This window comes from Rattus norvegicus, chromosome 4 (assembly GCF_021556685.1).
Source record: "Rattus norvegicus strain SHRSP/BbbUtx chromosome 4, alternate assembly SHRSP_T2T, whole genome shotgun sequence".
In the NCBI taxonomy this organism is placed as follows: Eukaryota; Metazoa; Chordata; class Mammalia; order Rodentia; family Muridae; genus Rattus; species Rattus norvegicus.
This window is the reverse complement of record NC_141537.1, coordinates 23,288,152-23,305,677: the sequence shown is the minus strand read 5'-3', so window position 1 is coordinate 23,305,677 and position 17,526 is coordinate 23,288,152. Positions and strand designations below refer to the sequence as shown.

The 17,526-nt window shown below is 35.3% G+C and overlaps 1 protein-coding gene across 1 annotated transcript in view; it reads left to right on the top strand.

The window, feature by feature from the left end:
- Sema3d (semaphorin 3D) overlaps nucleotides 1-17,526 on the top strand; it is a 186,960-nt gene that overhangs the window by 46,108 nt on the left and 123,326 nt on the right. The window contains 1 exon segment of the mRNA NM_001104633.1: nucleotides 16,396-16,583. Within this exon segment, the coding sequence (NP_001098103.1) occupies nucleotides 16,433-16,583 (151 nt within the window). The 5' untranslated portion in view covers nucleotides 16,396-16,432.

The following is a 17,526-nucleotide window of genomic DNA, read 5'->3' as shown; positions in this document are numbered from 1 at the left end:
TCACGTATACAGGCACAGTCCAGAACATCAATTGCAGTAACTCAGATACTCCAAGAGAGCAAATCTCAGCCACAGGGCTAATCTTGAACATGGAACAGTAAGAATCAGTCAGTGGCAGCATGCTCTGTACATGATTAAAAGCGACAACTTAGATAAGTAACTTACTTTCCCTCACCGTCACCATCCTTTCTGTGATGTGTATGTGCACACATGATTATGAGTTGCTCTTTTGACAAAGACAACTTATAATAAATCTGAAGCAAGTTTTCTGTAAGCCACTCTACTTAATACTTCCCAGTAACATCTATCCCAAAGACAGCAGAGCTGACTTGGAAAAATTAATCTCTGAAAAAAAATCAGAATGTTATTATCAGTTAATCATTAAACAATTTTATATATTCTCTAGCTATGTGATGTCAATGACTTACATCTGCATAACACATTTAGATAGAAGCTTTCCCGCAGTGAGTGGCAAATTACATTCCCCAAACTCATATGCCTCATATGAATTAAAAATCAGTGTTATAGCCAGGTCTTCGGACTCCTAATGATCTTTTCACGTGTCCTCTCTTACTGTCTTTAATAAAGTTGCACCAGAGAACCTACCGTATATTCAAAAGTCATATTGTAACTTGGTGGAGTTATATGATAATAAAAATTAATCAGATCCACACTTTCTTGCTTTTTATCCAGAATGATTTTTATTTTTCATCATATTTGAAATAAAAATATGTGGCCTAATTGCACTAAACTTGTATAATTATAAAATGCAAGTTGTAGATTGTAATAGTTCCCTAAAAATGTTACTTTATAGATTTTCGGTATAGTGATTGATTGGTACATTGAGATAAATAATATTTTTACTAAAATATGCTTGTTTTAAGTGAATCGCATGCAACAACTTTGAAAACCCAAGTTCCATGATTCCGAATACAGATATTATCACAGTTCCTGAAGGTCAATCCTAGGCAGGAATGTACCTTGAGGGTTTGTTTGTTTGAGGAGATGTTTTAAGCTTACAGGGTACTAGAGTATAGCAGTGGTGTTTTAGGATGTGCAAGTCTGACTTATTGATGTGTTAAGAACAAGAGCATAGCATTCCTTCATTGTTTTATACTCAAGTATTTGTTGATCTTTTTTTTTCACATTCCAAACAATGCATGCACATACTGTTACAGTCAAGTTTCACATTCCTTCTTGCCCAAGACAGCAATAATCTCTCTATCACTTAGTTTCTCCTCTAAATTGCTTGCATATTTTACCACTTAGACACTGCTCTCCCATCCTCTTAAATGTGGATGTGGATTCATTTAGAATATATCTGCTCTGTGACTGTAACAGGAGTAGGCAGCAATGACAGTTTGTACGGTTGGTGAGTAGTTCCCAAAGACGGCTTGGCTTTCTTCCTGTGTTCAGTGTTACATTTTCTCTTTTAGATACAAATAAAATATGAAAAGAAGCAAAACAAACAACAGAAAGATAGCTGTAAATAGCTGTAGTCAAATACAGTTGTCTAGTATAAAATTCTCTGCGCTGAAATAATGCTGATATGAAAGAAAGTATCCTAACAAAATTGTGAAAGAATTTTCTGACTGTAAGTGACAAACACTCATCAGATGTCTTGGTGGGTTGCACAGCTTTGGAGAGGAAGGTTTGCCAATGTACAATACAGGTTATCCAATGCTTCATTTGAGTACACTTGACTCTTCATAATATATTTCATAGCACACTTGTTATTCTTAGATTTCGAAAAAGGAAAGCTTGAGGTGACTAAAACTAGAATTCAATTCTCTTTCAAAAATACCTGACTTTAAAGGGCGAATTCCCTGACTCTTTCATGGCCATTTTCTGCAAATATTCTGCAGAATTCTCTTGACACATTCCCAAGATAGGAACAAAGAAAAGGAAGGAAAGGAAGAGAAAATAAAAATTAAAACTGTAAAATGTTCTTCTGCAAACAAATAAGAATACTCAGAATGTTCCTAAGGCATGTACACAAACATAAACACACACACACATATGCATGCACACACGCAGGCACACACACACATATACACACACACACACAAACACACAGAGAGAGAGAGAGACAGACAGACAGAGAGACAGACAAAGACAGAGACACAGAGAAACAGACACAGAGAAAAAGAGATGGGTCACAGATTATTTCTTTATAGTTCCTATGTTTGCTGAACTCAGGGTTGTAAGGGTTTTTTAGATTTTTTTTGAGTATAGGATATTCACGTTTTTCCCTACCATGGATCATAGTAGTGATCTGATGAAGGAAATAAGAGAGTGGCTGCATTATGAGTACAAGCCCAGCTCTTTGCTGGTTTTAGAATTTAGTCATCATAGATAACTAGCATGAATATGTTCTAATGAAAATGAATGTGGGTTGTTGAGACGGTTTAGAGGCTAACACACTTGCCACCAAATCTGATGACTGGAGTTATAGCCTTGAGAACCACATGGTAAAGGGGGGAAGTAACTTCTGCAAGTAGTCCTCTGCCCTCCACACATTTATGCTGACACATGGGGGAATCATACACACACAAACACATACACACAGAGAGAGAGAGAGAGAGAGAGAGAGAGAGAGAGAGAGAGAGAGAGAGAGAGAGAGAGAGAATAAAGAACATGTTTGTAATGGAGACTATAATATTTCCAAAAGTAACAAAGACAAATTTTGTGAAAGAGAGAAAATGGCCTAAAAATCATTTGGGAAGATTTTTAAAACTGATTTTGGAAGCTCAGGGTTTTCAATAAACCTAAAACACTGTAGAACAGTTATAATTAAAGCTGAAGTTATAAATCTGTATCAGCCTCTTCAACCATTGTGATTTCCAAATAGCCTTCAGAAGCACCTTCAGGCTGGCTTCCTGCTGCAGCATCTTCTACAGATTATGAGCACTAAAACCTCTCCAAAGACATTTTGTTCAAAGATACTTTAGTAACCCCAAGTTAACATATTTGAAATACTTTTTTGCCTTTCCCTTCCTTTTTCTAATTTTCTAACATGCACAAAGCCATTAAGTGTGTTCTTTTTGTTAGGATTTGATTTTGGCAGTACATATAGGCCCTAGAAATAAGAAGTTGAGAGAAAATGGGTGTCTGGCGATTAATGGAATAGCGCTCTTATCTCACTGTGCATTGAAAATAGTTTTATAATGTAGGACGAGAGCAGGGGTTTTAATGCCAAATTATACAAACACATTTGTGTGCATGACAGGGGATCATGGGAGCTTCCAGCTTTCCTCTTACTTCATTACCTCTTAGTACCTTTAGAAAAATAGTGACTATGATAAAAAAAAATAGAGGCTCTTTAGGCTAATGTTGCAAGCTGTGTGGCAGACAAGGGATGAAATCTCTCACCTTATTCTTATCACTCTCACACTTAATAAGAGCCGATGATTCACTTTTCTAAGTAAAGAGCTTGAATTTAGAGAACAAAGTCTATGAAAGGATAAAGCCTGTAAACCTCGGAACAGATTTTACACTAAGAAGTTAGTCGACCACGAACTCAGTTCTATGCTGGCAGCCAGCATCCATAGAAGACTCAAGAACTTTACTGTAGTTATAATAAGTCAGAGCAAAAAGAAAAGGGTTTAATTGTTGAAGACTTTAAAAGACTAATTGTTAAACTCCGTTCTAATTCAGTTTACATTTTAAAATCAAAGTCTCATTAACACTTTGATCTTGGAGTCAATTTAAGGGACCGTATAACACAAAGGGATTATAAACTCTCAAATAGAAAAGAAAATATTTCAAAAGTGGAGAAACGAACCTCAAATCCCTATGTTCATCCCTAGAGCCTCTTGCGTATCCTAACTCAAGATCTTGTTGGAAGCAGGGAAATCAATGATGGACTTTAACCTCCAGTGTTAAGATGTAACTAGGCTGTGTTGGATCTCACTGTCCTTCTGCTTCAGCTCCATCTGTACTTTGCTTGCAGAAATACTCTCCATCACTTCAGAATCCCCTACAAGAAAGTATACAGTATGCTCTGAAACTGCAGAGCAACGTATCCAATTGTGTTTCTGGAAAAATATAGAATCAGAGTTATATTTTATAATGTGAACTTGTAATATGAAGATTTTATATATATATATGTATATGAAATGTAAAACTTTTATTAAGCTCGTGTTAGTGTTTAATGATTTTTTACAATAATGTGACTTAGAATGATACGATACTTTGACTGTTTCACTTCATTTATCCATTAATAATGACCACTAGCTGAATTCTGTAGTTTGAAGGGTTATGCAACAGGAACATTTGATTCTTAGGCATAAATAAGAGGAATTTAATATGTGGATTTCATATTCCACATTAGAGAATATATAGCAGATATATTATAATGATACAAGAAATGATGCAACTCTTGGAATCTGTGAATATAAAAGCCTTAAAACTTTGTTACCCAGTCATTTTTAAAACCGTAACAAATTTGGAAAGCTAACATCAGAAATTGTTGTAAATGTTATTAAACTATTTTTAATATTTAATATCCCTAGCCATCTGAGAAATGCAAATAAAAACTACACAAATGTTCTATCTCAGCCCAGATTCAATGGTTGTCATTAAAATATAATGATAATGCTGGTGAGAATGTAGTAAAGGAGAATTATTATTCTACTTCGGGAATGTAAGTGGACGAATCACTACTGAGATTCCCCAAAACATGAAAAAAGAATGACTATAAGACCCACTTAAGCCACGCCTCAGTGTATATATTAAGCAATGTAAGTGAACATATCACAAATATCAGCCGTGTTTATTACAGCGCTATGTTCAATAGCCAAGTCTCACAATCAGAATTCATTGAATAACAAAATGTAGTTTCTATACACAGTGGGATCTTATTCAGCCACAAGAAATGAATTTTTACCATTTCTTGAAAAAATAATGTGACCAGCAATCCTTTTTAAGTGAAAAATGTCAGATTTAGAAAAGCAAATATTGTGTCTTCTCTAATTGTAGTGTCTATGAGAACTTTATTTTGTACTGCTGTATATTAGAGTTCTTTTTCTCCAATCTATGATTATAAGATGTTATTGAAGTTTGCCCTACTTATCTAAACTAGTGTGGATTTCCAAATACACTCAGTTATCAAGACAAACAAGTAAAAACAAACAAAAGAAAAAGCAACAACAACAAAACAGTGTAAATAAAATATTTACCAAAATGTGATTCGGGGAAGTAAGTGTATGTTCAGGTCAGTGGTAAATCATTCCCTGGCATGAGTGATGGCTCTAGATTTGATCTCCAGAATAATACTCGACAAAGACCTTAGCTGTTTGAAAACCGTTTTACAGTCAGGAAAATATTTTAATTGACTATATCAAATAACTCTATCCACATGTTATGGAAGAGTAAGCAACCAATAAAATGTGAACTGAATAAAGTTCTAAGGTGACATTAAGAACATTAGTGTTTTACGTAAGGAAAACTAAAATCAAGGACATTTACTAAGTATTCATTAGACGAACATGCACTGGTTTTATAAATTAAGGTTAAGGGTAGACATTGGCTTATAGAAGGGATCCCCTGCAAAAGACAGATTGAATTATACAGAAGATGCGGTCGCCGGGTTTTGACTTTACCTCAGGTTACTTATTCCCTTGTACTTCACAGAGCCCACTGGATAATTTAAAATCCCTTCTTCTAATAACCTGGGTTCTAAGACAAAGAGAAGCTTAATCCTTATATTGACATATGAGTGTGGAGATATTAAATATTGAACTACATTGTCTTCAAGGTGATTATCCAACTTTTTCTTAAGCTTTTAAAAAAGCTATTGTAAATGATATTGTAAAGATATTGTTTTCTATTTGAGTTTGCAGTGTTGGATGCTATCTAGTGGAGATTTTGACAATTTAATGAGTTTTAAGCTAATTTTCAGATCGCCATAAAATTGTTTTAAGCTTAAGATGTTTTATTCTCAAGTAAATTCTCATTGAAAATTGCCATAACTTGAATATGGCCATTCTAAATAATAGCATTAGCATATGACTTACAATGGTGAGCATTGCTTTACGCCATGGGTATTTCATCCTTGTAATAGCAGCATTATCCACACTATAGTAAATGATAATCCACAGTCAGCGGTGGCAAGCACATGATGTTAGGTTACTACGCACAGATAAACAGCAGACACACATGCCTGTGTAAGACAACTAGCATTCTGGGGCTCTGCTTCTGACATGGCCCAGGAATGTCAGGAAGAATATCACTGGGTGGGGATACTCAAAACGTTTAGCTCCAAAGAATTTAATAATACCATCATAATAAGAGTAAGACTTATGATGTCAGAATATTTTTTTAAATATGCAACTTTGTTTTATAAATTTTAGAAATTTAGGATTTACTATCAGAGCCAAGCTAATAAAGGGGTAACGACTGGGTGAGATTTTGGAAATTTTGAGTTCTGGTAGCTCATCTAGAGCACCAAGCAGATTTCTGTTATGAGTAATTGAATCTTAGAGACCCATCTCCTACCAGAAACATATTCAAGGTTATGTTGGAATATTTGTCTAAAAAAGATTCAATTGGAAATACATCGGTATTGTAACAATGGCATTTGAAGCATTTTAGTCTCAGATGAACACATAAAAATATCTTCATCACTATAACTATAAACTATAACTATTAAAGCACAAATGCTCCTGAGAAAGACTAACTCTCTGCATATTGATGGTTGGAGTCAACATGATTATTAATAGTTTTGTTTTGTGCCATCTGAAATTCAAATATCATTTGAAGACTTGGCTTTGAAGCTCTATAAATGACTTTAAGTCCCCTCAGAATATTGCTTATGTTGTTGAAAATAACTCTGTATGTTTGATCATGTGCATCATATTTTGGAAACATATATTTACATACTCAAGAGACTTGGGTATTATCATAAGGATGTTTGCAACTCTGTTAACATTTAATCAAATGTATATATACATACATACTGTGGCTTGCCAATTACCAAGTACATGATGTCACATTATTATCATTCCATAACCCAGAGAACACACTATTTTTATCTACAGATAGTGTTGTGTTTATAAAGTTAATTATTTGAATTATTTCTCTTATGGAAACGGAACACTTCAATGGCAAAAAAATGTTTATTTCCCAAAGATATTTCTGGTTACAAGGAGCTGGTTTCAGGAATGTAATTCCAAATAATCTGCAATGCTATTTTGTTAGGCAGGTTTTTATAGAAAATATACTCCCGATTACCTTTAAAATACAATTCATTTCACAATAAAAATGTAACTATTACTATAATTTATTTTTAGTAACATATGGCTCATCCCAGATTTATGAATTATTACTAATAAAGTGATGTGCATACTGATTTAGTGTGTAGGAAAAGACCATTGGATAGTATCATAAAGATGATTACAACTAGGTTAATTTTAATAAATGTCACATGAACTTTTAGATCATTTTTCTAGATGCCACAAGAATACTTTGTATCATTTTTTATGTACTTACAATTACAAAAATGCCACAAGCTATAGACAATCTAAGGAAAACCCCAATACCAAGCAAAAGAGCACTCTTTTAGAGTTTGTGTTGGAGACCAAGTGACTTCAGAAACAACATACACTACTGCTGCTGATCTTGCTCGCCTTCTAGTTGTAAAAGGAACGTCCCCATTACTAAAGACATCACATACTGTGGAGATAGAACTCAGAATATTTGAGCAGGTTCTGACCTGAAAAGCCTCCTTGAGGTCTAGAAATCAATCAACTTTCTTACCCAGCTGTGCAATCTATGAATCACAACAAGGACCAGTATGGCAAAATATCTTCAAAGGTGCAATAGTGGCACTAATATTGTGACACCAACAGCTGTCTAACTGACATAAAGCCCACTCAACAGGAGGGAAACTGATCCAACTACCCAGGCCAATGAGGTTGTTGATCTTTGAGGAGAATAACTGTTACCTTCTCAGACTGGCATAATTTATAACTTCATTCTAAAAAATTACTTAGCTTTATATCTACAGATAATTATATTTCTCATCCCTCATCAAAGCTGCTTCCTTTGCAACAGATGGAGATTACATAAAAACACAGGGTTAAAATGCACAGATCCAATAATCATGGGGTGCTCAGCCCCAATGGTTCCATAGATAACACGACTTCTATAACTATGGATAAGGAACACTGCAGAAGAAGGGTGGAAAGATTGTAAAGTCAGAAAATGAGAAACTTTGTCTCCTAGGAATCACACAGAAGTTTTGGTATGATACTTCAACTCTATGGCTGCATAAGCAGAACCTGAAAACTAACAATACCAGTAGAGCTGTTAAGTTGTAAGTGGAAAATCTCACAGGACCCCATCTCAGATAAAAGGCTACAGGCAACTAATAGCTGCTGAGAAAGGGACAATGAGTCTTTCCCCAAGATGAGGTCCCTGTCAGCCATGAAATCATATTCATATAGGCAATAGTGAATGGATTCAGACGATTGTACTTATATATTTATGTATACATATAAATGCATTTGCATCCATGTAACAACACTAATTTTATAGAGTGGCCCTAGAGAAGTCTTGTTCAACTCTGAAGTGAGAGTTTCTATCTTACTATATTTTATTTTCTTATTTTTTTTGGTTCTTATTTCGGAGCTGGGGACCGAACCCAGGCCTTGTCTTATATGTTTTAAAAAGAAATGAATGTATGTATAAATGGAGGGATGGATGGATTGATGAAAACCTAGCCACTAGGGTTAAGCTTAACAAGTGTCACTTATACCTGCTGCGGTAGTGCAATCAGCTTTTTCCAACTGAGTGATACTGGATATATCAACTCCAATACAGGACTCATTTTCAGGAGAAGTTACATACATACATACATACATACATACATACATACATACATACATACACACATACACACACACACTATATATATATATATATATATATATATATTAGTGTTGACACCTCTCTCTCTCTCTCTCTGTGTGTGTGTGTGTGTGTGTGTGTGTGTGATGAGACTCTCCAGAGGGAGGAAATTTTCCCAAGTGTCAGAAAAACAATCGGAGACACACCCACTCCCACTGTTAGGAGCCCCACAAAATCCCCCATCAAAACCCCACAACAGACTGGGGATTTAGCTCAGTGGTAGAGCGCTTACCTAGAAAGCTCAAGGCCCTGGGTTCGGTCCCCAGCTCCGAAAAAAAGAACAACAACAACAACAAAAAAAAAAAAAACCCACAACATATATGCAAAGGGCAGAGTACAGAACCATATAGGCTCCAGGATTGTTACTTTGCTCTTTGTGACCTTCTATGAGCCCTAATTAGTTCATTCTGCCAATCATGCTCTCCTGCTGTCCTCCCTCTGGTTCCTACAATCCTTCCCCTCCATCTTTCCTGGGATTCTGTGGACTCTGCCTAATGTTTGCCTGAGGGTTTATGTATCTGCTTCCATCAGTTGCTGGGGGATGTCTCTCTGATGACAATTGATGAACCATCTGTAAGTATTGAAGACTATCATTAAGAATCATTTTCTTGATTTTCTTTGTCAATCATGTTTGGTTCTACACTAGCTGTTTTGTCATAGTCTATAAGGGAGATGCTGATTTGTGTGAATCTATCTTGTGTCTAGCCACTTTGTTGAAGGTGTTAATTATCTGAAGGAGGTCCTGGTAGAATATTTGTCATCGCTTATATATATTATTATATAGTCTGCAAATAGTATACTTTTGATTCTTCCTTTCCAATTTGTACCCACTTTATCTTCTTCAGTTGTCTTACTGCCCTAGCTAGAACTGCAAGTACTATATGAAATAGATACAGAAAGAGTGGACAACCTTTTTTGTTACTAGATTCAGTAGAATTGCTTTAAGATTCTCTCCATTTAATTCAATGTTGGCTATAAACTTGCTGTAAACTGCCTCCATTATGCTTATGTTATGGTCCTTGTCTCCCTAATGTAACCATGACTGTCATCATGAAAGGGTATTGGAATTTGTTAAAGGCTTTTCAGCATTTAGAAAGATGGGCACGTTTGTTTTTTTTCTTTCGGTTTGATTATATGGTGGACTACATTGACATTTTTGTATGTTGAACCATCCCTGCATCACTGGAATGAAGCCTACTTAATCATGGTGGATGATCTTTGTAATGTGTCCTTGGATTTAGTTTTCAATTATTTTATTGATTATTTATTATGCATACTCAAGTATATATACTTTTGAATTCAAAAGCAAAATTGCTCTGAAATTCTCAATTCTCTCTTTGGTGTTGAGGCTTTATGTGTATCAGGGTTAGTGGGTTTTCCTCCCATTTTTGGGAGGGGGTGGTTTATTTTCTTTTCTTGGTTTTGGGAAAAACTTGGGGTAAAAAAATATACTCAAATATGTTTAAATTTAAAAAAAAAATAAAGGAAAAAGACTCAGGAAGTGAGAATGAGCAAGAGATATTTTATGAAAGAGGCTAGCTGGAGGGAGATAAAGGTAGTGGGGAAATGATGAGTTGGTATTTTGATTTAAAAGAAAGTTCTTGGCATGTGAATTCAGCTCACTGCCATTATATTCACAGTGTCAGTGAACTGATAGTCTTATTTATTTTAAAGTAGTAATACATTATGTGTATTAAAATACAAAGGAACTACTTTTGATTTGTGGTTATTATAGTTTTTTACCTTCTGGCTTAAGCCAAAATATATGTTATTTTTGTACACACACACACACACACACACACACGCGCGCGCATGCGCGCGTGCACACACCTGAGACTGAATCCTAAATCTTAGTGTTCTTGACTTTAAATCTGAAAAATTACTATATACTTTATTTTTCCTTATATAGAAAATAATTTCAATATTGACCATTGAGCTTGCCTTAATGACTTTAATAAGTTTTTGTAAATAAATCACATCAATTAAATTCATGTGAAATTTTATATATCTCATTTCTCATGAACAAATTTTGATGAGTTACCATACATATAATAAGCTTTGGGCTTTTCATGTTACTTGGGGCAAATGGCACGGGGCTTCTTGAGTGCTTGATTGTGCTTTTGAATCTCTGATTTAGTGGAACAGTGTGTAAAACTCTCATAATCAGAACACTCCCCATTGGCTCCACATCTGAAGATCCCCAAGAGTGCTGTTTGTCTCAATGAACATCTGGAATAGATTATATGCAGCTAATTGGCTCCAGGTCGAGCTTGTTACAGACAGTAGCACGCAGCACAACCTATGCAATTCACTAAATCCACCCACTTTGGTTAACTCACACCTACTTGTACTTATTCATAATTCCTCCCAGATGTAGGACTTATACACATGCATTATGTACATGGGGATGCTCAGGTACACATATATACACACACACAAAGAGAGCCCATGTCAATGTATTAGTAGAAAGATTATTGACAAAACATTCATTCATAATCCAGTACAAGATCAAATATTGAACTTAAAGAATTGTTGGAAAGAAAAAGGGACAGGAATAATAGTGTGCAGAAAATAAATTTAGTTGTAGAAAAAAGTATTCATTTTCTTAAGTTCTAGCATTTCCAACACTTTTTGTGTGTTTTATCTCTCCCCTTTGGTATGTTTCAGCACGTGTCGGCACTTACCAGAATGTCATCGCAGTGTAGCATGCAATGCTTTGATTTTTAACTTATTTAACATTATGAATGAGTGGGTTTATGAGAAACAGTGTGGCCACTGTTCGCTGAAACCAAAGCATCAATCTTTTTAACAGACGGTGTTGGAGGCACAGGGCATGTCTTAGCGATTAATGACCAGTTGGAGGAGTCGCTATCTCAGTGCGTAGCCAAGGGCCATTAACCTCAACTAGTCATTAATTTTCAGAAAATGTCCCAAACTGAGGTCATTATTGCTTAATAAAATGCACATATGGTGCATTCTCTTTCTTGCTCTATATGTAAACACACATCCCTGCTACACACCCTGTTACATGTCCAAAAGGAAGCATTCCTCCATGTGTCCAGGAACTCTGAAACCCTGAACTTATTGGGAGTTTTTATCTATGCAGTCTATTGGTTCCACACACCTCTCATGTTCTCAGAGGGTGTGGGTAGCATGAGGATGTAGGTAGCATGCCTGCACTCTGGGGCTATTGGTGAGGTGGATCTAGACACCAGCAATTGTGTCACAGGTAGACAGACAGACAGATGAAAGAACTATGGAATGAAATGAGACAGACATTGATGGGTGTAATAGGACCAACGTACACTACTGAGCAAACACAAAGGACAGGAAAGCAGTGCATATATTAGGTCCCATAGTGGTACGAGACGAACTTAAAAGTTAATCTTCTCTTTGGTATGCTCTCCATCAAATCCCACTGTCCACCAAAAGCTATCTTGCAACCTTCTTAGCCTTTCAAGAACCCAGAGCCAGGAATCATTATTTCTTGAATTCTCTTTCTGTTTTTCATCATTTGTTCTGTCTTTCGTGAATGAGTGCAGGTCTACTTTAACCTTACTAATGAAGTGTAATCCACATCTATCTTAAACCTACTCACAAAAGACTCTTACTTTCTTCAGCTTCTTTCTATAACATTCCTGCATCTCAATTCTAAAAACATTAGGTTGTATTTTAATCATCTGTGTAGTGTGCAGGTTAGTTTTCTTCAACTTGGTATAAAATCAGGACACCCGAGAAGAGGAATACTAACTGTAGAATTGCCCCCACTGGGTGTTCCTGTGGACGTGTTTGCCTTATTGCTAATGGATGTACGGGTGAAAAGCTCACTGATGGCAGTGGGCAGTGACATCCATGACCTGGCAGACCTGAGTGTAAGAAAAGTAGCTGAAGATGAACCTGAAGCAATCCGCAGACAGTCTTCCTTTATGGTTTCTCCCTCAGGTTCTCATCTTGAGCCCAGCCTCCTCTCATGGAGTGAGACTATAACCAATGAACTACATAAACCATCCCCGCCCTACATTATTTTTTTGACTATGGTGCTTGTCACAACAAAAACAGCTAACACAGAATGAAAATTTTACTTCTTCTGGAATAAATTCAATCTTCCCCCACATAAAAACCTGAGAGTAAGATATGACATTAATGACTCAAATTATATAGTATATAAATCTTATGTAATATATGTATTATGTAAAAATACATACATAAGTATATCTATATATGCAAATGTCATGTCAGCACATATAAATATAGTTGGAAATGTACATAAAGCTTACACCCAGGTGTGGTGACGTGCACCTACTATCCAGGAATCTAGCAGTCAAAGGTAACTGGGCAACCTTTCTCTTGAGAACAGTCTTAGCTCCTTAGCATGCAACAAGAAGAGACTCTGTCTCCAGATACATTTAGTAGAGCCTGGCAAACATCTCAGTGGTTCAAATGCATACTGCTCTTGCAGAGAGCCTAAGGTCAGCTATAAGCTTCCAGATATGGTTGCTCACAATTCTAGCTCCAGGGGCCTCTGGGCTCTGCAGGTGCCATTTGTGTGTGTGTGTGTGTGTGTGTGTGTGTGTGTGTGTGTGTGTGTGTGTGTGTGTGTGTTTATGCATATGTACAGAGAAAGAGAGACAGAGACAGAGAGACAGAGATAGAAGGAGTGAGAGAGAAAAAAGAGAGAGGTACACATAGTTAAAATAGAAACATCTACTAAAATTAAATAGACAAATTTGTGATAAGTATTGTCAAAATCAACAAATATGTAAGGTGAATCTATGAGACATAAGGACAAACTACAAGTTTGAAAGATTGACTTTATTAAACACTGGGTAGTTAAATATATAATTCAAATCTGATCTGATTTTTAACAGATTTTCAAGAGAGAAATGGTTTCTGACAATAGTGCAAACATACTTCACCATTGCTTTTTAAAATAATAGGCTGCAGAAATGATTTAGTCGAAAAAATGAGGATCCAAGTTAAAATCTCAAATCAAGTTTTAAAATGCAAAAAAAAAATCCCACTCAGCATATGTTCCCACTGAGTTAATTAATTCAAAATTTAGTTAATTCAAAATGTAGTCAAGTTGAGAACCAAGAATAGCCCTCACACCTTTTATTTGTAATCACTTGGGTAAAAACTTCAAGAAGTATCAAGTAAATGTGAATAAAATAGTGTTGTAACTTTAAAAAAATATCATTAAATAGATATATAAATAAACGAGTACAATACTCCATAAATTCTAAAATCAAATATTATACCCAAAGGATAATTGTATTATTATCATTATTATTATTATTATTATTTTGAAGATGATAAAAATAATTGAGAAAATACAACTTACTCAGCGTAGTTGGTAAAAATATTTTTTTTCATTTTTATTGGGTATTTTCTTTATCTACATTTCAAATATTATTCCCCTTCCTAGTTTCCTTTCTGGAAACCCCCTATCCCATCCCCCCACCCCTGCTTACTTGAGGGTGCTCCCCCACTCATCCACCTCCTGCCCACCTCCCTGCCCTGGCATCCCCTTACAGTGGGGCATTGAACCCTCACAGAACCAAGGGCCTCCGCTCCTACTGATGCCCAACAAAGCCATCCTCTGCTACATATACGGCTGGAGCCATGGGTTGTTCCACGTGTACTCTTCGGTCAGTGGTTTAGTGTCTGAGAGCTCTGAGGTGTCTGGTTGGTTGGCCTATGAAAATATTTTGAAAATTTACTACCCCAAAGTAAGAAAGATGGGGCCCTGCCACATAGATGCTGCAGCAGAGTGAGAAGGGCAGTCGACTTTGATGGAAAAAAGGGTATAGGACCACCTCCCCTGGTACTATGGGGTAGCAGTGGCCAGTATTTGTCCCAGCTTGGGGTTTCCCCTCTGGTTTACTATTTGTAGTTACTTGAACAAAAAAAGTAGCCTTTTCTACACACAAAAAAAATTATACAAAATTGAAATAAATGCTCAATGCCTATCAGACATATGAATAAATTCATATACATTAAGATTTGATGTTATTTTATGTTTAGAGATGATTTTCCCTTTTGAGATTTAAAGTTAGCTCAATACTGAAAATCTTTATCAGTTCTGGGCTATAGCTTACAGATATAAAGCTTTCCTAGCATGAGCATGAATAGGGTCCGAGCTTCTCTTCAGAGCACCAAAACTCTGAACCAATGAACAAGGGTCTGACACATACTTCAAAAAACTGAGTAATTGATCCTCAGAGAAAATAATCAATTTTAGTTAAATATTCTGAAACAAACACAAATAAACTTGACATATTTTTCTGAAAGAACAATAATTAATAACAGTGCTTAAAATAGGATTTGTGCCTATTTTGTGTGTAGCTTTTAACTATAAAATGCATGTATTTTCTGTATAATGATTAAAAGGAACAGGCACCACATGCAGACTGCCTGTGAGACTCCAACCTCACAGTATCTTTCCTGTTGACTAGAAAAATGGATGAATCTTACTGGTAAAAAAAAAAGAGAAGTTAAATACCCCATTAGAGTTTGAAGACCAAAGTAGGCTAAACTAACAAAAAGTACCTTGGGTTTAAGCATGAAGAAGGCATCCACTAGATCAAGCCCTAATCTATTGTTTTGACTCATTTCTTAGTTAGCCACATGACATTAGAAGAATTTTTTAACTATGTACTCTTTTTCTCAACAGTCAAATTACTTAAGAAATTTTGTTCCATTGGTCTTGTTAGCATTTAATTATTTGGATAATACAGAACACATTTTAAACATATCTGACATACATGTTTAATAAATGCCACTCGTAACCTTGATTTTCAGGTTTACTTTGAAATATGACTTTATATATTTTAATTACCATAAAGAACATCCAGTCAGCTAGCTGCCTGTGACAGTGTAGTTGGTCACTACTTTTCTCCTTTCATAAATTTTCATGTTTCATAACATAACATTATGTGCAACCCTGCCCTGTGTAGAGCAGTAATGGCAGAGGCCAGGCTAACAATCTAACTTCTGTATCATGATCTAATGTCACCAACTTAGACATCTCTAAAGCACTGTAGTCTGGAAAGAGGGAAATATTGTCATTTATCTGTTCCCATTTAAGGGTCTTTTCCATTTGAATGTTGTCTTGAGTCACAAAAGCTCTACCACCATTTTTACTTTATGAACACATTCACCAAGCTTTGAAAAACAAACAAACAAACAAACTTGGTTCCTAGGAGATATACATTTAAACTAAAATAAAGCAAGTCAAGTAGAAGGAAGTTATTCATAGCAAAATAGTTGAATTTCTACCAGTACATTCATTCCTCTAACTAAAGACAAACTTGAATTTTATTACTTAGCTCTCATTCAGTTTCTCGGTATTATGTCTCTCAAAATAAAGCAAAAGAAAGGAGGAATGATGGCTTGGGAACATGTTATTCTTTCCGAAAATGTGTTAACTCTAGGAGAATCCAAGACATTGCCTTTGAGTAGTATTTTCTTTTTCTGCTTCTTAAGGGTGAAGTAACAGTGTTTGGAAGACAAAATTTTCATCATGAATGCTAATAAAGATGAGAACCCAAGGCCCAGAAGTCAAGATCTTCACCTTTTTCATGCTTGGATGATGTTAATCGTGACTGTGCTATATCTTCCTGTCACTGAAACATCTAAACAAAATATTCCACGGCTCAAGCTAACCTACAAAGGTGAGTGCAGAAATATCTTATGATTTTCAATGGGGCATCTAAATGTCTCCTTTGAATACCCTATTTCTTTTACTTAAAAATGTGCATTGACTTCTACAATATAAGATCAGTCAGTATATTATTTAGAACACAGGCTATAATTATTACTCTTATGAAATAAAGGATACCTAAACTAGTAAAGTACATTTCCAGTTAATAGTTCTAATGATTAATTTAATCTGCAAGGTATATTTAGTTTGCATTAAGAAACAAAATCCATAATGATAAAAAAGTTAATAAGTTCTACATAATTGTTACTAATTATTGCTATTCCAAACTCAAGTATATTTTGAACAGTAAGATAATTTACTCCTCAAAAGTTTCACAGTCAGCAATAGCTCAGAATCCAAATACACATGTTTTGCAGTGGCAAAGGCAGTATGAAACCTATACAATTCAAGGCAATAATTAAAACAAAAATCTAAAATATTTGTTTAAATATTTACATTAATATGAATGAGTAATGTAGAAACACAATGTAGTTATTTAGTATGTGTTTGAGTCTATATCTTTTTTGTTTCCTTTGTCTGACGACTTTATTCTTTCCTATGATTTATATTAGGATTACTAATACAATTTTTAAAGTCTACAGGAAAAAAATCAAACAATGGTATTGTGAACTTCTATTAAAATTAAAGTGGCAATTTTAATATCTTCTGGTCTTTAGGGTGTTCTTCTAGTGAAAATTAATATTGGTGATAAAAGGTAATTGTTTTTCAAATGAAAGAGGAGACAAAATCTTAACGTTCTACTTGTTGTGCATTTAATATGTTGGTATTTGGTTTGGAATGAAGCACAGTCACAAAGTTCTTGCCTCACATTTGCAGGATGTTGGGTTCAACTCCCAGCTTTAGAAATAAAAATTGGGGGATGGGGTGGGTTGGATGGAGAGATGGTTTAGTTG